Genomic DNA, 21,868 nt, shown 5'->3' with positions numbered 1-21,868 from the left:
AATGTTTCTTTCTCCCTTTTCTCCTCCTTCCCCACTCTAAAAAAATAGATGAAATCTTTTTTAAAGTATATAGGACATTTAAAAATAAATAAAACTAGTTGAATTTAAGGGACAGGAAGACCCAGCAGGTTTGAAGGGGAGAGGGAGGTGACATGGCAGAGAAGCCTCTGAACTTGACCTGAGGCTGGCAGGGTCAAGGAGACGAGAAAAGGCAGGAACCAAGGCACAGCTGGGTCAAAATCCTCACCCGCATGTCAGGGAGTTCATATTGCTGTAGTTCTTGCTCCATCTCCTTGGACATACTATGAGCCCGTTGAGAAGGAAAATGCCCTCACTTCTCTGCACTCCCTACACTGTTCCACTCCCTTTCTCTACCTGACATTCCCAAAGGAAGTCCCCAGTCCAGAAGGCGCACAGCCACACCCAATCGCCAAAGAGCAGAGTATTGGTCTATGGCTCCACCTGCTGGTGGAGCTGGGAACTGAAGCTGACAAAACATGAGAAGGGAGCAGGGGATCATTTTTGAGAAATCTGATCTTTACAGGGCAGAAAAGATAAATACAGGCCAATTAAACATATAAGAAGCCTTTAATTTCATCACCATAAACATTATACTCTGATTGCTCACATACAGTATAAAATATTTACTCAGCTAAATAAATAAAACATGACATTATTGCAAACGGCACTTAAAACCCCCCAGAGATATGACCTCCTTAGCTTAGGCAGGGGGTGCTCCTGAGTTTCTGTGCGAGTCCCCAAGCACAGATATGCCCTGGGCGTGAGACGGACGAAGGTTTGGGGAGCCGCCCTGGCTGCTTCTGGTCCTGGAACAGCCCCAAACAGAGGCTGTGAAGCCAGAGAAAGGTGGGAGTGGGTGGCTCCCTCATCAGCCCAGTCCTAGAGGGAGCAGAGGGGAGGGGGCGAGGGCAGGCTGGGCCCAGAGAGGAGACGAGGCTCGAGGCGGCTGAGACCTGCAGGCCAACTCTCCATCTTTACCCAGCCTTGGGGGAGAGGAGTCGGTGTATCAGCTGGTGTATCAGCTGGGGTGAAGAGAGCTTCTAAGCTCCTGGGTTAGGCAGTTTTGAGGCCAGACAGATCACCCCTAGGAAAGGAGATTCTGACAACGCTTAGGCCAATAACCAGCCATGTCACAGGACCCAGTCACTGGAGATGTCACCTCCTAGGCCAGACATGGCAGAGCTGGGAACTGACGCCCCTTATTGAGTTAAATAAATAAATTAAATATTTAAAGGCCTGTGTCCCTATGATGGAGACACAGGGGCCAACAAGCCATGTCCTGACAAAACAGGGGCTGAGGGGCTCAGTGGGACGGCAGTGCCACAGGGCCAGGAAGTGTCCCTTCCCTCTCCCCTAAGGAACCTACCCCCCACCCCCAACAAAGTAACTTTCTTACTTTTAAATCCTGTGGAGAGTTTCACACTAGAGCAACATTAGAGGAACCTACAGGATGGGGGGCTCAGAGGAGGGAGAATTGGTGGCTGAGTTACTCAGCTCTCTAAATACCTTCCTCCCTTGGTATGCGTTGATCGAGACACTAGCTGTTAACCTTGAGCCTGGGTAACTCTGCCAGAGTCCTGAGTTCCAGTGCATGGTGCTAATCAAATGCCCTGCCCTTCTCTCCCTGTATTTAGTCCAGACTCAAGCCCGTTTGGAGTCAACCACAGCACTAAAGACTGTGGGAGGGAATCCCCCCTCCCCACTCTAACTGTGCAGCTATGCACCTTATCACCACGGGGTGGCAGCAGAGAGCCACACCACTTAGGCAGCAATAAAATCTGGGAGGCCAGCCCAGTAGCCAGATGGAGCCTGGAATACAGGGAGCTGGGACCCAATGAGGCAGCCCCCCCCACCCCCGACCCCACCAGAGGGTAGGAAGTGCTCTACACTGAGTATCTGGTCAAGTCACTCTTGTCAAATACTACCCGTGTAGCAAAATAAATGGCAACCAGCCCCAGGCCAGCAGCTGACACCATATAGGCAGTGACAGACTGGCTAAGTTGGACAATGGAGCCCATGAACAGGGATGGGGCCACCTGGGACAGCAGGAAGGCACTATCCAGGATGGCAAGGTCCAGGCAGATGCCCCTGCCTGGAACAACCCTGACCTCAGGTGGCTCGCCCACCACCACACGCATGGAGACATCGCAGGCAGAGGCCCCACAGAGGGCAGGTGCAGACGGGAGCAGGCCGCTGCCCCCAGCACCCACGTGTCCATTGGGGAAGGGGGACCCGGCCTTAGGGCCCGGAGGGAAGCTGGTCATCAAGCTGTCTTCACTGGCAGCACCTCCAGCATCTCCTCGGTACTTGGGCAGGAACACCTGTGTGGAAGGAGGAAAGAAAGGGGACAAGGACAGGTGTGCACCCAGGCACGGGAGTCCCCCAGCTAGGAGACTAAACCAGGCCATGGCCCTTAAAGAAAATCAGTCAGCGGGTCAAAAGACTGGTCAGACCCTGCTTGGCCTGGGTCTAGTTGGAACACTCCTCAGGACTGGAAGTGGGAAGGGGAGGCAGGGACAGGGCAACCCTGAAACTAGAAGGCCAGGGCTCCTCTAGCCTGTCCTGCAACAGGCGGATGGTGGACTAATGCAGTACTGCAGGTTGGGAAGGGAACAGGACCCCAAGGCGAAGGAAAAGACAGGCAGAATGACGACAGGGAGGAAAGATGTGTTAAAACAGAGGGAAGAAATCCAAGGCTGGGGCCCGAGGTGGCCCAAACCCTCTTCTTTCCTTCCCCCCACCATCTGGACATTTCGGAACCCTTATCACCATCTTCAGAGAGAAGCCCTGCTCCCACTGCGCCCCGGGCCCTGTCTGGAGTGGCTGCCCTGCTGTGAGGTCTGTGGCCCCAGCCTTGAGGCAAGGAGGGTCCAGCAGACACAGCCTCAGAGAGAAACCGGAGGAACTGCCCTCCCCGGACTGGGCCCTAGCTGTGCTAATGCTGAAGCCCTTCCCCCACCTTCTCACTGTGTCCTCAGACCTGAGTGACCTGGCCCGGCCCTGCCCCCAGCAGTCTGGGCCTCCTATTCAAGGATGAGGATACAACTGATCACACTGTTCCCACCCCCACTCGTGCCCAACAGGAAAGAATTCTGGAGTTGGCTGCACTAGGGAACCACGGCAGAGCTCAAACCTGACCCCAGGGAAGCCTGCAACTTATTCAAGCCGGCAAAAGGCAGGTGCAGGCAATGCCCAGGGCCAGGCATTTGGAACGGGACCTGCAGCTGCCGGAATGGGACCTCCCAGGACCCTCCTCCCTGCCTGCCTGCCAGCTCAGGGAAGACCAGCGAGGCTGGGGCCCGGAGGGGCACGGACGGGCGTGCGCATGCTCCTCGGTCCTCAGGGAGGACCAGCCCCAGCATGTTCTCCGGCTCAAGCACACGTGCCCAGGCCTGGCCTTTGGACATCATCTACTAAGCCCCCAGCCAGGTCAGCAGCAGAGTGGAGCCTGACCAAAGTCACCAGCGTGCTGACAGGGCTCTCACAAAGCAGGTTCCCCAACCCAGACCCTGCCCCCCAACTCCTCCTACCCTGTAGCTGTCGATTCAGTGAACCAGCCCCCAGCTCCGTGCTTCTCTGCTACCCCACCCATGTCCTGAAAGGGCAGAGACACGTCTCCTCTGTAGTCTGAAGCTCTGGGGACAGACCTGCTCCTCCTCCCTGGGGACACCCTAACTTCGTGCCCATCTGCACAGAGCTCTGCACCCAGGGCTATAGTTCAGTGAGGTCAGTGGAGGGGACAAAGGTGACCATGCAGCCCAGGTCAGGAGGCTTCCCACAGAAGGGACCCCTGGGAGGACCGGTTAGTGTGGGGCTGCCTGGCTTACAAAGCGCCCAGGCAAGTGGTATCAGGAGCCGCAGGCGCCGAGATCTGCCCTGGGGGGGCGGGGAGGCGAAGGAGTAAGGCAGGAAAAGAGAGACTTGGGAAGAGGAAGGTAGATCGTAAGAGGGGGCAGTGAGGAGCCTTGTCCATCTAGGACACCAAAGCAGGCACAGGGCGGTCGCAGTGCCTCTCCCAGCCTCTCACCGAGACAGGACCGGTGTTGGCCACACCGGGCCGTGGCCTCTGGCCACGTGCTGAAGCCAGGCCCCAGAGGCCATCTGAGCCAGTCCCCACCTCTGCCCAGAACCCAGTCCAGGCTGAGGGCTTCTGCCAGACTGATTCTCAGGATCCAGAGAAGGGTTTCGCATTTCCTGCCATCACCCACTCAAGTGCTTTGTGATCCTGACACCAGAAGTCGTTCCCAGAATCACCCTCTTTCCCTGGCCCCCAGGCCTCCATAGGCTTCCTCTCTGACCACAGACTGCCTTCTCCAGTTTGTCTTGCCTGACCCCACTGCCCCAGTCCCCAGCACCCAGTGTGGCATCCGGGAGAGTACCTGCTTCTCCCGGTGGTAGAGGGAGGCTAGCGTGTAGGGCAGGATCTGCAGGGTGGAGAAGGTGAACCCGGTGAGGGCGGCGGAGACGGTCACAACAGCCACGCTGCGGGACAGGCATGTGGCGCCAGCAGCCACAGGGAAAGCCACCACGCTGGCCAGATAGACTGCCCGAGTGCCGAATCGCTGCACCAGCCGGTCCATGACCAGGGAGAAGAGCAGGGAGATGGCGCACTGCAGGAACAGCCCCAGGCTGCCCATCCTGACTCCTGGGCGGGAGCCGGGAAAGAGGCGGTCAGATGGGGGGCCAGTACAACCTGGGGGATTGTTCAGAACCTGCCACCCAAGACCTGCTGTAGATCAGCCCTGCCCCCCAGCACCCTCCCTCCCCTGCCCGGAACACCCCAGCCTAGGCAGCCCACTGACCTCAGAGAACACAGCCAGAGCTGTCAGCCAAGTGCAGAGAAAGGGGTACCAAGGATGAGCACAGGGGGCGGGCCTCCCCCTACGCCAGAGCCTCCCCCAGAGGGGAGCTCCCCTGGCAGCCCCGGCCACGGAGCCTTACCTTCATCGTAGTGCCTCCGGGCCTCGGTGCCTGCCTCAGCCCTGGGCACGCCCCGGTACAGGCCCTCGCCCACGAAGTCCGTGTAAAACAGTGTGAAGGTCATGAATGCCATCCAGCTGCACAGCTCAGCCACAAAGAGGCGGCGCAGGGCGTGCGGCACGCGGCAGCAAAGCTGGTGCAGCCGGGGAAACAGCGTGGCCAGGTTCTGGAAAGCCAGGCGGGCGCGGCACGGGCAGCAGTGGGGCGGCCTGGAGGGGCCCGCCAGCCCTTCCTCTGGCTCGGCGGGGCCCGGGGCTGCCTCCTCGGCCACGAACAGCGTGGCCGCCATGCAAGTGAGGAAGATGAGGGTGAGCAGGCCAAAGAGGCACTCTTCCTGGGTGCCCAGGTAGGGGGCCAGGGCGCTGGCATCCCAGTCAATGGCAGGCAGGAGGTAGCCCAGGCAGCCCCCGAGGCTGATCATGAAGGCGTACACGGAGAAGGCCTGGCGACAGTGGTCCGGGTCCCGGAAGAGGTCCGAGAGCAGGGCCTCCAGGGGGGTGAAGCACACCTGGCCGCAGAAGTCCAGCAGCCCCACGCCCAGGATCAGCAGGGCCAACTCCAGGGGCCTGGTGTCCGGGCCCAGCAGCCCCGCCAGGCGGCCGGCCCTCGGGATGAGGAAGAGGCTCAGCAGGACGCCCAGCGACAGCGCCCAGATGAAGGGCCTCCGGCGACCGTAACGCCCACGCCAGTGGTCACTGGCCGAGCCTAGGAGCGGCACCGAGACCAGGCCCAGCACTGGACCAATGCCTGTAAAAAGGACAAGCAGTATGAGCTAGAGGCTGGGGCCCTCGAGGGTGGGGGAAGGGGGGCCGGCCTGCCTGAGAAGGACAGAGATGGCCGTGATATTATCGTAGGGAGGACTGGTCCTGCACTGGGTGCTGTGCTGAGTGCCTCACAGGGACTCTAATTCAGTCCTCGCAGCTTGGGTCACTAATGCCCCTTTTTCAGATGGGGAGACCAAGGCATGGAACAACAGATAAGTGACACTTCTGTCCAGCCACAGAGCTAGGGAGGCGGGAGGCAGGGCTTCAGCAGGCAGAGCTGTGACCAGAGCCTGACTCCAGAGCCGTGACCATGACAGAGCCCCTACTTCCTGGGAGTCACATGATGGTGACGGCTTTGGTGGCCTCTGCAGAATTCATCTGCAGTCCCGAGCTCAGCCCCTGACCCAGGGCTAAGGAAGAGCCCTGGCTTGGGGACCAGCCCAGCTAGGTCAACGAACTTCTTGCAGACCTCCCTTGCCTTCCCCGTGGACCGGCTAACCTCAGAGGTTTGCTGCAAGCATGAGATTACAGATTATAGATTATAAAGGGCTAGCCAAAGGGGAAGGGCCATTTCTACAGTGTCTCCTGTGAACCAGGCATTAGACAGGGGTTTAGTGGTGACCAGGGCATGTCCCTGTACTCTTTTATTCCTCTTGGGACCCCCTCAGCCCAGGCCACCCCATCCCCAGCTGTACCAACCCAGCAGACAGTCACCTGTCACTCCAAGCAGCGCTGTGGACAGAGGCACTGCTGCCCTGGTTCCAGGCAGAACAGGAGGGCAGGAGGAAGTGGAGACTCACCCAGCACCATGGTCATGAACTTCTCTTCGACCCCCACTTCCAGCAGCAGGGGCGGCGCGTAGGTGATGCCCGCAGCTAGACACACCTCCAGGCCGAAGGTCAGCAAGTTGACCAGCAGGAGCTGGGCCTTCTGATGCCGCAGAAGGCGGCTCACCCACAGCCTCAGGACCATGGCGGGCCAGGCGGGCACGACTCCGACCCGTCACTATCTCCAGAACTGCTTCCTCCCAGCCCTGCTCCAGATGCCAGGGCCTCTCCTCCTCGCTGCCATCGGCTGCCTAGGACTCGGCCAGGAGCCCATTTCTCTGGTCCTCCGCGCAAGTCCAGCCGCTCAGCCCACGCTAACTGCCTGTTGCCATGGGGCGCCTGGTGGGGACATGTCACTCAGGTCCTAAAAGGGCAGGGACAACAAACGCACCAAGTGTTAAGTCCTGGAAACCAGGTCTCCAGGGTTCGCTCTGAATGCCCTGAATCCTGTTTGCTCCCAGGCCGATGGGCCCAGCCACCCAGGTGCCACCCCTACCGCCCAGTCAGGAAATGCATGTTATTATTAGCCTAAGGCTGACACAATTAATAAGGTAAATACGATTTCTAAACCTCAGCACACTCCAGAGCCAAAGAGATGTTGGTTATTCTCTGTCTTGGAATACCTTTGCAATTGCCCTCCTCTGCTAGTGTGGGAGGGAAAGCCAAAACTCAAACCACCTGAATTCCCAGATCCTCAGGCCCTGCTACCAAGGTGCCCCCAGAGACCCTCCACCAGGCCAGGTTTGTCTGCTTCTCTCTCCACTTCCCAAAGCTGGCTGCTCAATTCCCCTTTGCTAAGAGCAGCACTTCCCACTCCGCACTGCCTGGCTGTGAACCCTGTGGCATCGGAACTCCCGCCCCCAAGGACAAGGACCAGGAGAAAGGGAGGAGAGGCTGTGGTTTGTTGGGCTGGGTTTGAACCCGTCATTGACCCACTGGAAGGGCGCTCCCCTGGGAGGACCCGAGCTGCAAGCCTCCCCCTTAGTCCCCCGGCCACCCCTCGTTCACAGCGAAGCAGTGTCCCCACCTGTGCTGCCTGACCGCCATGGGAAAGTGGGGCTGCAGTCCAGCCCCAATGTGCCCAGGTCCCAGCCTTACAGGGGTAAAACCACACCAACTGTTGGCAACTGCCATGGCCCTGTGCCCCCCTGGGCTGGCAGGGCGCCCCGCCACTTCCCCTGCTGCCTTTGTCTGCTCCCCAAACAGCTCCATTCCCAGCAGAGAAGTCCCCACAGCCCTTCCTTCCAGGCCTGCCTCCTGTGCGTCGAGATCCCACTGGGAAGCACCCACCCTGCACCCCCCACCCCTGGGCAGCTGGCCTCCAGGTCGTGCTTCGCCACAATAACACGTACCGCAGTCTGCATGGTTTAGAAGTGACCACAAAAGCTCAAGTCAGCCATGAAGAGGCGGTACAGAGGAGGCGGGCATCTTGTGTGTAAAGGGAGGAGTCCCCTAACCTGTCATCCATTTCAAAGGAGTTGGGTGCACAGAGCTTCTGGCCACTGGCCGCTGGAGTTGGGGGGGGGGGGGAATGCCTTGCAACTCAGTCCTACAAATGGAGTTGAGGAACACGACTCCTCCGTGAGGTCCACAGTGGCGGAGGGCCAGGCTCCAGTCCCCTCCCTGACCTGGAGCACCCTCAGCCTGCACTTATTCCCTCTTCCAATCTCAGCATCTCATAGTTTGGCACGCCAACCTCATTCATCTTTTCCAATGACACTTGGCCGGAGGCCTTGCGTATTACAAAACAAATGGTAGGTGTTCTCTGTGCGGCGCCACAGAGCTCGGAGGGCCCTCGACCCCAGGGAAGGGGTCTCCATCCCATAACTGCCTTCTGAGGCTCTGCAGCTGCTTGATCAGGGAGGGAGGGGCTTCAGACAAGGCTGAGCTACCAGCAGCACCCTCCCCAAAGATCTGCTCAGACCCAGACCACCAACTTTGGGACAAGGCATGGACTGGCTGGCATGGGAGGAGTGTAAAACACTGGCCCACAAGTCCCCCAAAGGGGGTAGGGGTACCAATATTAGTCTTATAGCTGGGCAGTTGTGGGTTCAGCTTGGGTCAAGCCCCTCCCCAGTGTCTGCATTGCCACAGCACCCCCAGAAGGGAAGCAGCGGATAGTACGGAGACCAGGGTGCTTTCCAGCTTGGAGGGAAGGGTTCTGGGTCAAAAGGCTTCCAGCCCATTCCACTCCCTGCCCTCAGCCTGGACAGAGCCTGGCCTGGACACTCACCTGCCCTGGGTTTTTAAGGACCAGGCCCTCCCTGAGCAAACACACACACGTTTAGACCCAACCTCACCCACGACCTGCCCCCATTCCCAGGCCCTGGGTGCTCACCATTGTTGAAAACAAACTGCAGCTTTCCTGACACTGTCAATCACCCCGCCCACCTCCCTGCCGCACCCCTTCCCTTAATCCAGCTCCTCAGCCCAAAAGAGAGAAAGATAAAAAGGGGTGGAGAGAGGAATTTCCCCTCATCCACCTACATCCCAGAGAGGCCCTGAGCCGCCTCTGAGACCTCAGCACCTCGCCCCAGCCCCCGAGGCGCTCCACCTAGAAACCCCGGGCTGGGCCAGGTGAGGAATTCACGGGGAGGAGTCGGTTGGGAAGAGGGCTGGCTGCAAGCCCCACACACTGTTCTCGGGTTGCTGAGCCCGTCCTCCCCCCCTTTTGGTTCCTACCGCATCCCGGGGTCCAGGGCACGCTCTGCCCACCGGCTCCACCCTTTCCAGCCTGGAAGTGGCGGAGGGATTCCAGATCCGTAAGAGCACTCTCCCCTCCAAAGGCCCCTTTCTTCCCCTCACAGCTTCCCCAGTGCCCCAGTCCGCCCCTCTTCGCCCCCACTCCAGGGCCCTCGGGGTGGAGGAGGTGACCGAGGACACCCCCAGCACTAACCGCAGTCACCAGCAGTCCCTCCAGACTTTCTTTCCCGAGGCACAAATAGAGAAGCCCGGACCCTCTGGCTCCCAGGCCCAGGGCGGGTGGGGGTGGGGGGCGCGGGCAAGAATGTGTTCCCACCACTTTCCCAGCTACACTCCCACGAGCAGCCCCAGGGCACAGCTCTTGCTAAAACTGAACAGTGACAGGTCGCTGCTGAGTCCCCTGTTTGGGGAGCTCCCCGGTCTGCTTCAGGAAGACAGGCAAGGGGACAGGATGCAGTTCTCTCCTACACTCTCCCGTCTCGAAGATGCCCGACTCAGCCCTCCTGCCCGCTGCCCCTGGAGCACTCTGCCGATCTGGCAAACAGAATATCGACCCCGAGAGCAGGACTCCGAAGACACCTGGTAGGGAGGGGCGGGGAAAGGAGGAAGGGTCCAGTACCCAAGCGGCAGTCTGACCTGACCTCCCAGAAAGGCACAGTGGCCTACTGGGACAAGGCCCTCTCAAATAGCTCCCCTACTCTCTGCCCACCCCCCCCAGAACAGCAGGAAAGCTGGAGGAAACCCAACACCTCTGAAAGCCTCCCTGGGGCTCCACCCTAGGCCATCTTTCCTACCACCACCACCACTCTCCCCGCCCCCAGGAGCAGAGCCCCAGCCCAGACCGCCCAGGGCCTTGGCAGGGCCCGTGAACTTGCATTCTATCTGTCCAGCTCCAGATACCGGAGACCTAACCACCAAGTGGGCTCCACATGTGGTACCCCCCCACCCCCCCAGCAGGCAGTGGGCTCGGTCACCACCCACTTCAGATTAGGCCTCAGCAGGGAGTAGGGGAAATGAAACTGAGCGATAGCAACAAACTTGGCCTGAACTTTCTCCAAAATTCTGATGACAGAGTGAGGAAGCGGGAGGAGAGGCAACGGAGCCCACAGCCCACTCCCAAGCCCACTCCCGTAGCCCCCCATGGGAAGGGAGGGTCAGAGGGACGTATAAAGGGGCCTTTGAGGACTTTCAAAGGGGATCCTGGCCGCATAGTTGAAGTGGAGCTGGGGGGGGGGGGGGGAGAGTCCCTCGGCTGACAGACAGAGGCCAGAGGGAGCCCAGGCTGGGGCAGCCCCACTGCCGCGGGCCAGTGTCAGGCGGCAATTCTATGGCCTCTTTATTCCGGCCAGCGTCCCCACACCCCACCCAGGCACAGGAACGGCAGCAGCCCCCACCCTGAGTGGGAGGAGCCGGCAGTCAAAGACTGTGCCCTCGTCCCTCCCTGCTCACGAAGATAGTGCGGCTTTCTCGGCTCCTGGGGCAGCTCAAGCTCCGATAGGGTCACCCTCCCCGCAGACAGAGAAACTGGGGACAGGGTGGGCTAGCCAGAGGGGTAATAACTCAGTGGCAGAGTGGGTGGAGTCACTCCAGGCCGATCCCCCCACACACACTACCCTACACTAGGAAGCCCCACCCCAGGCCTGGCGTGAGGGAGGGGTACAACCTCCAGTTGGAGGACTTCGAGGTAGGAAGGACCCCCCCCTTCCTCCCCACAGGCCGGACCCCAGAATCTGGTTCCAGGCTGAGCTCTCCAGACCCTCTAGGCCGGGGGTGGGAAGAGGTCTGTGGGTTCACCAGCCCAGCCTCCCTGCCAGCTGATGGTCCCCGGCAATGTCCTTGGCCTTACCCGGTCAAACCCAGCACACTGCAGTCCCAAAACCAACTCCACCCTCATGACAGCTCCAGGAGGAGCCTCCGGACACCCCAGGAAGAGGCCACGCTGGCCGGCCAGGAAACCTGCAAATGAGCGTCCACGGGGGTAAGGAGCCCGCCGGCATCACTGAGCCCCGGTCAGAGAAGCCCGCTGCGGGGATCCTCCCTGGGTCGGGATCAGACTGTGCTTGGCTTCGGCGCCCTCCTACCCATTTTTAATCTTTGCTTCTCAGGGTTCAAATACTTCCAGAGAAGCGAGGGTCTGCATGTCCTGTTCCCACCCTACAAAAAGGCAGTGATTTGCACAAACAGCCAAGGCCCATGAATTCACAGGGCTCCCACGGACACCTGGAAACACCACTCAGGATGCAACCTCTGCACTCGAAGGGGCTCTGAGAAAGAATAAGGCCAGGCAGAGGGAGGAAGACCCGCCCCCGCCCAGACGTGCTCCCTGGCTCGGCCTCCCCCAGGGCCCGGAGGCCAGGGATTTAGAGTCCGCCTGCTGCGCTGCCTTTTCTTCACTCAGACTGGAAGCCTTCTGCTTAGCAGCTTGTCAGAGAGACTGAGGGGGCTGCAGGCCAGGACACAAAGGGGGATTAGGGAGAAACCTCTAGGCCCGCAGAGTAATCCATCAAACTCTCTCCCGGCTGCCAGCGCCGGCCCCTTCCCACTCAATCCCCCTTCCAGCTGCTGCGGCCCCCAAACCCCTCGTGCTTCTGAGCCCTGTCAAGTTAGGCAGCAAAGAGAATCCCAGGCCCTGGGGGGCCAGAGGGGGCACATGGAAGACACTGGGAAAAGGGCAACGGTTCCCTCCCGGCACTCACCCCCGATGTGTGAAAACCCAACAGGTGGCAGTGGCTTGGAGGAAAGTTGCTTTTGTTGCCCTGTCTGAGAGCCCCAGCCTAGCTTCTGAAAGGAAACAAATGCCAGAGGAGGGTGGGGGAAGGGAGGAGGAAGGGCAGTGTCCCTGGGGCTCACTCTGATCCCCCTCCCCTCTCCAATCCAGTGACAAGCCTGACCCTCACCTTGGCCACTCAGCCCTGGCCAGCCTAAGCAGAGGGGAAGCACCCCTCCCCAGGGTCCCCTGGCAGTCCCGTGGTGGGGGTCCATGTGGACACCTATCTGACTCCAGGCAAAGGGCCCCCAATCAGACTTCCCTTCTGAGAACAGCTGTGACCCAGGGTCACACTGAGTCCCCTTGACCAAGTACCCTCCTAGCCAAGACAACAAGTACTCTTCGACCTGGAGCTCTCTCTTCCACCCCAGGCTCCAGAGGCCTCTGAACTTGGCAGATTCTGTAGGGTGACCTAAATTTTACAAGAGCTTGACCTGAGTTTGCATGCCAACTCCATCACTTATTAAGACTGTGTGACCTCGTTAATTGACCTCCCTGAGTCTCAATTTTCTCATCTACAATTAATAATAGCAGCTAACACTGAGGCCCTGCACAGCAGGCACCCTCCAAGCGTTTTACTCCTCCAACTGCCCGCTGAGGTGGGTTCGATGAGTGGAGCCATTTGATGGGCAAGGACACTTGGATCAGCACCACCATCTGCACAGCCATGTAGTGTGTTTGACAGCAAGTAGATATGGGGGCTCCTGGCAGCCTCTTCTTCCGTTGTCTGGGCTTCCTCAGTGCAAGAACCTGGGAGGGGGCCTTCTCTTTCCCGAGCAGGAGCAGCAGAGGTCAGAGGGCACCTAGCTACTCCTTTACTGCCTTTCCATTCTCTCGACCTGGAGTCTCCCCCACCCTTACCAGTGCCTCTTTCAGCCCCCAGAGGCAAGAAGAATGCCAAGAATGTAAATGCCTCCCTAGGTATTGGCCCCGACAGGTGAGCGGAGGCCACTGCACTGGACCTGCCTGCAGTGGCCTGGAGGGAAGGACAGACCCCTCTGTGTATGAGGCAGGGTGGTTCCCACCCACGGGGGGAGTCACCACAGCAGCTGGTACCTCCTAACTGTCCAGGGGTGTCTGGCATGTGCTGGGCACCGGACAGCTTTTTTCTCCAGTCAGTGCCCTTTGTACAATCCTCCAAAGTAGGTGCTATTTAATATTCCTGTTTCACAAGAATGAAAATTGAGAAATCCATTAACATGCCCAAAGCTGCACAAATAAAAAGGCTGGAATGAAAAATTCAAACCATTTGAAAATTCTGGAAAGTACTCTGAGCTGGAAGCCAGGACAGTGCAGTCCAGTTTCAGCAACTTTCATAGCTGTGTGGCTTGGACAAGCCACTCCACCTCTCTGGGGCTCGGTTCCCACATCTGTAAAATGAGAACTAGTGTCCAGGCCGCCTCAGGTTCTTTGCAACCGGCCACCACCACCTTGCCCAGGGAGGGTGTTCTCCGTGGACAGGGGCTGCTGAGTGCCCACTGACAAGGCGCATGGCATAATGGGGGGAGGCGCTCATAGCCCTCCACCAATGAGTGACAAGGGGAACCCGCTGCAGAAGAGCCCCCACCGACACCCCTCCTCCTGCCCTCACACGGCTCAAGTACAACAGAGCACCAAGGGTCGAAGGTCACCTGAAACCCAGCCAGGTAACTAAGACAGCTGGGGGCAGAACTGCCCTCTTCCCTATGCCCTCCCGGAGTTGAGGTCTGTTCCTGGCTCACATTAGTAACTGAATTCTTTCTCTCCTTGAGCATAATAAACGCTCCCTTACAAAGTGGGGCAGTGGTCCCCAGAAACCCTAAGTCCAGGGTGGGGAAACCGGGTGTGGGAGAATGGGGAGTAGGGTGCACTCTCCAAGCCGTGGGAAGTCCCCTCCCCCTGTTCCCTTCTCTTCCTACAGCCCCTGCAAAGTGAAACCTGAACTGGTCTCCCTCCTAGTGAACTTGAACTTTGCCAGTCAGCCAGTCCAGGCAACTCTCCCCATCTGTGCACAAATGACCCCGCAGCCTGGCCTGAGAGGTGAGGCACACGGGGTCTGGGCAGACCTGCAGGTGAGCAGAGCACAGCAGGGAGTGAAACCAGGGTGTGCTCTTAGCTCTGCCTCATCCCACCTCTACTATCTCAAATTTGATGGTCTGTAAGGACCTTTCAGCCCTCATGTCCTAGGGGCTGTGACCAGTCCCATTTATCATCAGAGGCTCCCAGCCGGACTCAGTCCCGTGGAAGTGTGTTGTTCTCAAAAATAGCCATGCAATTAAAAAACTGGTACATTTACCCAACGGAATACTACATAGCAGAAAGAAAGAAGAAGCTCCTATCCTTCTCGACAGCATGGATGGAACTGGAGAGCATTAAGCTAAGTGAAGTAAGCCCGCAGTGAAAGACAAATACCATATGATCTCACCTCTAACAGGAACCTAATCAACAAAACAAACAAACCAGAACCAGAGGCATGCAAACAAGGAACAAACTGACAGGGACCTTAGGACAGGGAGGGGGATAAGGGAAGAAAGAAAGGGAAAGGTCTAGTTAAAGAACAAATATAACTGACCCATGGAATGCACTACAGGGTAGGGACTAACCGTGGGGGCTAAGGGGTGGGCGGGGCAGGGGAGAGCAATTCGGGGGGGTTGGGACAACTGTAATAGAACAACAGTGAAAGAAAAAATAGACACTCAGTGGTGAGTAAGGTGCAAGCAGGCTCCAAAAGAGATGATGATGATGATGATGATGATGATGATGAAGAACCCTCGTTTGCCTACCCTTGGAGGAAGTATGCCTCAGCATGTGCAAACTGGCCTCCCCAAAGGAGCATGAAAGAACACTAAAATTCACCCCCACCCCTGTCCAACCAACACTCCCTGAGGCCCAGTCAGGTGACAGCCCACTGTGAAGGGGCTGCAGTCCCCGTTAACAGAAGAGACAAAGGCAGTCGAGCTCAGGGAGGTGGCACCAGGACTTCCTCAGCTCTGTTGCTGAGCCTTGAAAAGTGCACAGATGAAAAAAGGGCAGATACCTGCAAAACGCAGCCCCCAGGCCTGGGGCTAGCACACCCACCACCTCTTCTTTGTCCCCTGCCCCGGGAGCTGTGGTAGAAAAGGACACCAGGACCCAACATCATGGGATGAGTTTTGATCTCAGATCTGGGTCCAAGATGGGGATATTCATCAGCACTGGGCTTATTTTTGCTTCCAAAGGACTTGCCATGCTACAGTCACCTCCCCTCCACTGCCACTCCCCTGAGCCCTGCCCACTCAAGCCCCACGCCTCCTCCAGGGTGACCTGGAGCCCTAGCTGTCAGGGACGCCCCTCTTCTCCCAGTCTCACCTGCGCTCACCTGGCAACCCTCAGGGATGGAAGTGGATAGCTCCCGGCCCACCTGGTCTGGATTGCTATCCTTCCCCGCTGTCCACCTCACTAGCCCCTCAGCTCCCAGAAAGCAGGGAGCACAGCCCTTGCCCAGGCCCTGAGAAGAGGGGTGCTGGAACAGAAGGCCCCACTGGTGAGGGTGAGTCAGGATTCCTGTCTGATGCGATTCGTCCGGCGTGCCTGGCCTTCCCGGCAGGGCCAAATGCAAGGTTTTTGGGGGTAGTCGACTCTTTGTAATGACCAAAGCTGGGAGTAGGAAACTATATTGTCATATTCCGAGGAATGGGCCAGGTGCTCCCACCAGCTTGGACGCTCTTTGGAAGCTCAAAGGTCACTTGAGATTAGGCAGGGGGCGGGGCGGGTGGGGGCACAGCAGAGAGCACTGGGGAAAGAGCGACTGCTGCCTCAGCCCGGCTGCTCCAGAGGGCATCCTGTCTGGCCAGGCATTCGGTCTGCCCTAAATTTTGTAACAAGGACTGTGGGGCTCTGGGACCCCTCTTGCTGCCTCAGCCCAGCTTCCCAGACAGCCTGGTCTCCAGAATTAACAAGGAAGGGGAAGGAAATAAACACATATTGAGCACCTGGTCTGTGCAGGCACTTTGCTAAACAAGCCTGTTGCACTTCTTTCTCACTGTAACCTTGCGGGGTGAGCGCTATCCTCTCCATCTTACAGACACAGACACCAAGGCCACCAGGTGAGACAGGCCCATCTCCAGCCTCAGAAGCGAGAGGCCCCACAAGTTATTTGGGGTCAGTGGCACTTCTTCCCACGGAGGAGGAAACAAAACATGCAGTAGAAAAAGGGATTAAACAGGAAGTTCTGGCCAGATATCAAGACCATCCCGTGATGGCCCTGTCACCAGTCCCTCCCCCCAAATACAGACACTTCATACACTGGACAAAGCTTCACACTCCAGCTCTACTGCGGGAAGTCAGGCAGCAGCAGCGTTCGAGACACTGGGCCTGGTACCAACTGGTCCAGCCTCTGCCCTCGATGTCAAGCAAACAGGGCCACTAACTGTTCAAAGAAAAGCAAGGCTGGGTTTCTGTTCTGGACACCAGAAAGCAGTGCGGAGCATCCCACTAGGGAGGAAGGATGGAGCTGAACCCACACGCACAGCAGCCCCCTCTATCGTACAGTTATCCTGATACTCACAGCAAATAACCTCTCTGCATAGAAGGCTCTTAAGCTTTCAGGATATGCAGTCACCCCATCACCTCATGATTCGCCCCCATCACCACTAACCCGAGAGCAACAGCGGGCAGGAAAGTGGTACTGGACAAACTGAAAAATAAGTCACATGATACTGCCAGGGAGAGACCAGGATGTCCAGTCCTGGTGTGCTCTCTGCACGGCACCCCAAATTCAGCTGCATTTGTCCTTCACAGCTTACGTGTAGTTACATATGGTCTAATTCCTTTGCTAAGAGACTCTGGTCTCTAAATGTAAACCACAATGACTGTCTCCATTGTCACCAAATAACAGCAGCTGACGTTTATCAAGCAAAGAGCTTGTTTACAGCTGCTGTGTTCAGAGCTTTGCCTACATTAGGTAGGTACCGTTATCCTCATTCTAAGAGAAGGAAACGGATGCACAGAGAGGTGAAGTAACTTTCAAATGAGACGATAGGATTCAGGCCCAGGCAACCGGGTGCTGGAGTTCAGCCTCTCTCTTGCCTGGTCATGCCGACTTCCCAAAGTCCAGGAGACCTTGCTCCCAAAGAAACGAGGTCTATAGCAGAACCCAGGAACGGAGTCCCGGGCTGGGCGCCGCTGTCCATTCAGTCACGAGGGACAGACAGGATGGACGTGGTTACTACTGACTAACACTTACTGAGCACTTACTTCCCATCAGGCACGTGGTCAGTCCACGGCTCTGTATGAGTGGTTTAATAATGCTACATTTGTTTATACTTCACGTATTATATTGAGCTATTATTTATGCATATTTATATGTGTTAGTTATTATTTAATAAATAATAAGACTATACAGTAGGTATTCTCCTGATTATTATTACAATCCTCGTTTGGCAGCCAGGGAAAGTGCACATTCCAGGGCTAGTAGAGCAGCCAAGATACGAGCCCTGTCTGTCTGACCGTCTGGGTTTTTATCTATAATGCTGTGCTATTAGACGATAATGGTCCAGATGATAGTGCTTAATTTCACTTTTGGAGTCCTCAGCCATCCCTGTCTTTCTGCCTTTTCTCTCCAGAGGTCTGGACAGGCTGAGAAAGTGGAATCCCTCCACCACCCAATGGCCTAGCCGACCTCGGTGGGCCACCCAGCATCCTGGTCCGGCTGCTCCTCTTCCTTCCCCCTCCCTCACGGTGGCTGGGAGAGCCAGGAGAGGCAGGGGGGTCCACTGTACACTCCGAGAGCGCACAGCAGAACTCTCCCCCTCCCCCCACTAAATTGGGGCCTGTATGGCCACAGCTGCACATTCATCCAGCTGTATTTTTATCTTCAGACTCATCCTGCTGACTCAAGTTCCATTTTTCTGAGAACTTTTAGGAAACAGAGCCCTGGATCCACGACGGGGCTCGGGGGAGGAGATCAGGGAGGGATGAGGGAATGGGACCCGCCCGACAAAAGGGCATGTGACCTCCCATATTGTTCCACTCTCTCCCCGGGAGAAGTTGCTTCCTGGGTTTCCTCAGGCTTCCCACCCAGCCGGCGCCTCCTGGCCCTGGCCCTCCCCACCCCTGTAAGTCAGCCAGTCCCCTGCCACCCCCCAGGCAGGTGAATCCACACCAGGGCTGTCTTGGATAGGAAGGGAGTCCTGCTAAGTTCCTCAGGAGAAGCAGCCGGAAGCCCCCAGGGCCTCACCCCCACCCCTAAGAATGGCTTCCAGGAGCCCAGGAAGGGTCACTCTGGGCCCTGGTCCGCTGGCTATGCCCAGCTGCAAACTTCAGAGCAGCAAGACAGCAGCTGGGCTATTCTTAGTCCCTGCTCCACTGGGATCAGGTGTGTGCAACAGCTGAAGGGCAAGTCCTCACCAGGTAGCCACCATGCCAAACCTCTCCCTACCCCCAGTTCTGACCTCTTAAGAAAAGAGGAAGCACAGGGGAGTGGTGCTGAGTAGAAGGAAAAGCTGAGCAGGTCAAGAGCAGCTGTCAGGAAGATGGAAGCTGAGTCAGAGGTCAAGGGCAAGAGCAACTTGCAGGGCTCCAGGAGACTATGGGAATAACTGACCCTCATTCTGGAGAAACCCTGCAGGTCCCTGGGGGCTTCTCCAGCAGGCAAGGCCCCTGCTTATGCCTAGAGCCCTGAGGGCTGTGTCCGAGGCACAGGTACCACCTCATCACACCTGTTTGCTGCTCTCGGAATCCTCACCATCTCTACTTGAACCCTGGCAGGCAGGAGATGAGAGCACTCAGCTTCTCTATTCCCTCCTTCCCTGAGGGGTGATCGAGATTCAGAAGCGGGCAGAGGAACCCGCACGCGCACGCGTGCGCGCGCACACACAACACACACACACTCCAGCCTCAGCTCCATGCCCAGAGGCTGGCCGCAAGACAAATGTCCCAAAGGGTTCAGTCACCTTTCCCGCGGCTTCCAGGCCGCCGGCCCCTTTCCGGGCTCCCAGCTCCCGGACTGTGGGCGCCTCGGTGACTCATCGTGCCCCTTTCCGGTGAAGCCGAGACAAGGGAAGAAAATACATGCAACTTTCCAAAGAAAACTCTGACTGGGAGGTGCAACAGGAGCTAGCGCCGGACAGTCCGCTGCTGCCTAATCCGCTCCCTGGCCGGAGACCGCCGGGCCCGGGGGCCTCCAACCCAGCCTGCCTTCCTCCAGGAAAAAACAGTCCCGCGGAGACCCGAGCGGGAGCCCTGCACTCTGCAGCCTGGCCGCCTGGCCGCCTCCACTGGGACTCGAGGGGCTGCGGCGCCCAGACGGCCGCAGCGCGGTCCCAGCCCGCGGGGCGCGAAGCTCGCCACATCTGGGGGCCGGGCCGCGCCCGTTCCCTTCCCGCGCCGGACTCCTATCGCCTGGGAGAAGATCGGGTGCGCTCCTACCTGGCTGAGGAGAGCGGCTGTCACCAGGGCCAGCGCGGTGGAGCTGGCCTCCTTCTGCCCCCACGCGCGCCAGCCGGCGGCTTTTAAATCTCCAGGTTACTCGGCTGGGAGAGAGAGCATGCGCGCTGGGACTGCCAGGAGGGGGCGGGGCGGGACGGGCTGAAGGGGGGTCCCAAGGGGTGGGGGTGGTCCCCAAGCGAAGGCAGCGCGAGGTCTCCAAGCTGTCTTTGTAGCTGCGACCGCGACGGGCAGCCCCCGCGTGGCTCCCAGACGCCCTATCATTACCTAGGGCCGTGCACCGCCCCCTCGCCGCTCGCCACCCAAACATTTAGGTATAAACGACCGAGCTCCGCGGGGCACCTCCTCTCAGGAGCCAGTCTGTGACCGTGACCTGCACGTGCTCTCTGGCCATGCCCCTGTCCGCGGGGAGAACAGCACCCCACTCATCCAAGACCAGCTCTCCAAAGGAGATGTCACATTCTCCTTGAGTTACTCTTCCTACTGTTTGCTGCTTTCTGAGGCCGAAAGAGCTTCGTTGTAGTTAACTCAATTCCTCCTCCTGGAGTTAAAAGCCAAATTCCATTTTTTCCTTCTTAGGGTATAGATGGGGATGAGAGGTTGATACTTGTCAGTAAAATGTTCCCTTTGTCAGCTGTTGAACAGCGTCCCAAGATACCCCTTTCCACAATGCCTTCCACAAGAGCAGAACAATGCAGGTAGGAAGCAGAGAACTGGGGGCCCAGGCTGGCCTGGTGGGTTTTTTTTTTCCTCCATGGAGTTTTATCCACAGGATGGATAAATCCGATTGCTGTAGATTGTTGATTTGAATACTACAAAATCACAGGAAGATGACTTTGAAGGGAGGACCCAGTGAGCTGTGGCCTCGGACTGGGCCCTGCAGCCCTAGGTCTGAGTGCTGGCCCTGCCACCAACCAGGTGTGATGTGGAGCAAGTCCCTTCCATATTCTGGGCCTCTGTACAAAGAAGGATTGGCCAGGTAATCTCTAAGGGCACCTCCTGCTGGGAGGCAAAGAAGAGTGGGAAATAGAGAAGAGCCGGGGAACAATGGAGCCCTGGTGGCCTGGGCAGCACAGAGTGGACGCAGGAGAGAGCAGAGAAGAGAAGAATCAAGAATCTACGTTCTGAGTCACTAAAGAAGTTTAACTCGGAACCTGGGAAGCACTTTCCCCTGCAGCAGATGACCTTCCACATTCCCAGGGGCTCTCCAAAGCCTTTGGTGTACCCATTTGTGGCCAAAAGAGACTAGGGTAGAGTCTTGGGTCCCTGAGCTGGTGTCCCCACTGCCCCAGAAAAGAGTGCAGAAGTAAAGGGTAATTCCAGGTCAGCCGGAAAATTACAGAGCCAAGAGAGAGTAGACATGGTATTTTCCAGGCTTGGGCAAAGAGCACTGGGAGCAGGAGGGAGTCCTTCTCTGCAGAGCACGGTCCTGCTCTCCCCTCCCTGATTTTTTGCCAGAGGCCTACGTGGCTTATACCTTGTAAGCAAGGTGTGACATCCTGGACCCCAGCCAGTGTCCTGGCCACCTGGGTAAGTGCCAGGTACACCTCCCCAGTGCAGGTGACCTTTCTCTACCAAGCCAGGTGGGTGCATTCTCCAGGCCCCACCTTGCACAGGGTGCTGTGAAAATGCTCCCCCTTTTTCTGCAGGCTAAGCCTCCTCATATAATAATAATAACAGTTGATTGTTACTGACTGTGCCAGGCATGGCTCTAAGTGCTTTTTATGTATTTACTCATTTAATCCTTATGACATTCAAGAGATGAATTCCATCTTCAGATAAACTGAGGCAATTCCTCTGTCCAGTCACTATTTCCCACACCCACCCCCCTTCACACACAGACACACACAGTCTCTCCCGGCCTCAGAAGTGAGGCAGAGGCAGCAGTCCCTCGCTGAGCCTGACCAGTGACTTCAGAGCCCTAGAGAGAGCCCCAACCCCATGCTACTCCTCACGAGCCTGGGTCATTCTGGGCAACCGGCTGTGTGCGTCTCAGTTCCCCACTAAGCGAGTGGTACCGCCATGTCCCTTTCCCTTCCTCTCTCCCTCCCTCACCACACACACACACACACACACACACACACACACGACACACAACACACACACTCCCTACTCCCTAGCCACTTCCCATTTATAGGAAATGGGGGATGATGTGAGGAGCAAGGCCATCCTTGGGGACCTGCTAATAGTCTGGCTGAATATTGGAGAAACCAAAGACGCTGGCAAAAATGCATTAGCAGCTTCTACTCTACCCTCCCCCACAGCCCCTTCCCTTTACACTCAGGCTCAGAGCAAGCATTGTTCTCTCTCTATAGAGTGAGATACCTCGCTGGGGCTGGTTAGCCTTGAAGAAGCCTGCAAAGTCGTGAAGAACTTGGGAGTTTCCTTTGTGCTCCCCTCTC

At 57.6% G+C, this 21,868-nt stretch overlaps 1 protein-coding gene across 4 annotated transcripts; it reads right to left on the bottom strand.

The window, feature by feature from the left end:
- Positions 1 to 569: 569 nt before the first annotated feature.
- SLC45A3 (solute carrier family 45 member 3) lies at positions 570 to 19,536 on the bottom strand. Of its 4 annotated transcripts, none has more exons than XM_037155353.2 (5): positions 19,449 to 19,536; positions 6,566 to 6,956; positions 4,963 to 5,748; positions 4,401 to 4,666; positions 570 to 2,342 (listed from the first exon to the last, which is right to left on the bottom strand). In XM_037155353.2, the coding sequence occupies exons 2-5, from the start codon at positions 6,735 to 6,737 to the stop codon at positions 1,905 to 1,907; spliced, it is 1,662 nt and encodes a 553-aa protein (XP_037011248.2). In that variant the 5' UTR covers positions 6,738 to 6,956; positions 19,449 to 19,536; the 3' UTR covers positions 570 to 1,904. The 4 variants fall into 4 exon arrangements, with proteins under 4 accessions (XP_037011248.2, XP_037011250.2, XP_053523971.1 ...); XM_037155355.2 differs by lacking the exon at positions 19,449 to 19,536 and adding an exon at positions 11,992 to 12,116; XM_053667996.1 differs by lacking the exon at positions 19,449 to 19,536 and adding an exon at positions 11,142 to 11,230.
- Positions 19,537 to 21,868: the final 2,332 nt, after the last annotated feature.

The sequence above is a fragment of the Artibeus jamaicensis genome, unplaced genomic scaffold, assembly GCF_021234435.1.
Source record: "Artibeus jamaicensis isolate MK-2021 breed Jamaican fruit bat unplaced genomic scaffold, CSHL_Jam_final contig_475, whole genome shotgun sequence".
Taxonomy (NCBI): domain Eukaryota; kingdom Metazoa; phylum Chordata; class Mammalia; order Chiroptera; family Phyllostomidae; genus Artibeus; species Artibeus jamaicensis.
This window is presented reverse-complemented; position numbering and strand designations above follow the sequence as displayed.

What these genes read in the sequence shown, in the direction of transcription:
- SLC45A3 (XM_037155353.2), bottom strand. Translation starts at nt 6,737, where the DNA reads ATGGTCCTGAGGCTGTGGGTGAGCCGCCTTCTGCGGCATCAGAAGGCC. An exon ending in CCGGAGGCACTACGATGAAG is followed by an intron (nt 4,667 to 4,962) that starts GTAAGGCTCCGT and finishes GCTCCCGCCCAG; the next exon opens with GAGTCAGGATGGGCAGCCTG. An exon ending in TCTACCACCGGGAGAAGCAG is followed by an intron (nt 2,343 to 4,400) that starts GTACTCTCCCGG and finishes CCTTCCACACAG; the next exon opens with GTGTTCCTGCCCAAGTACCG.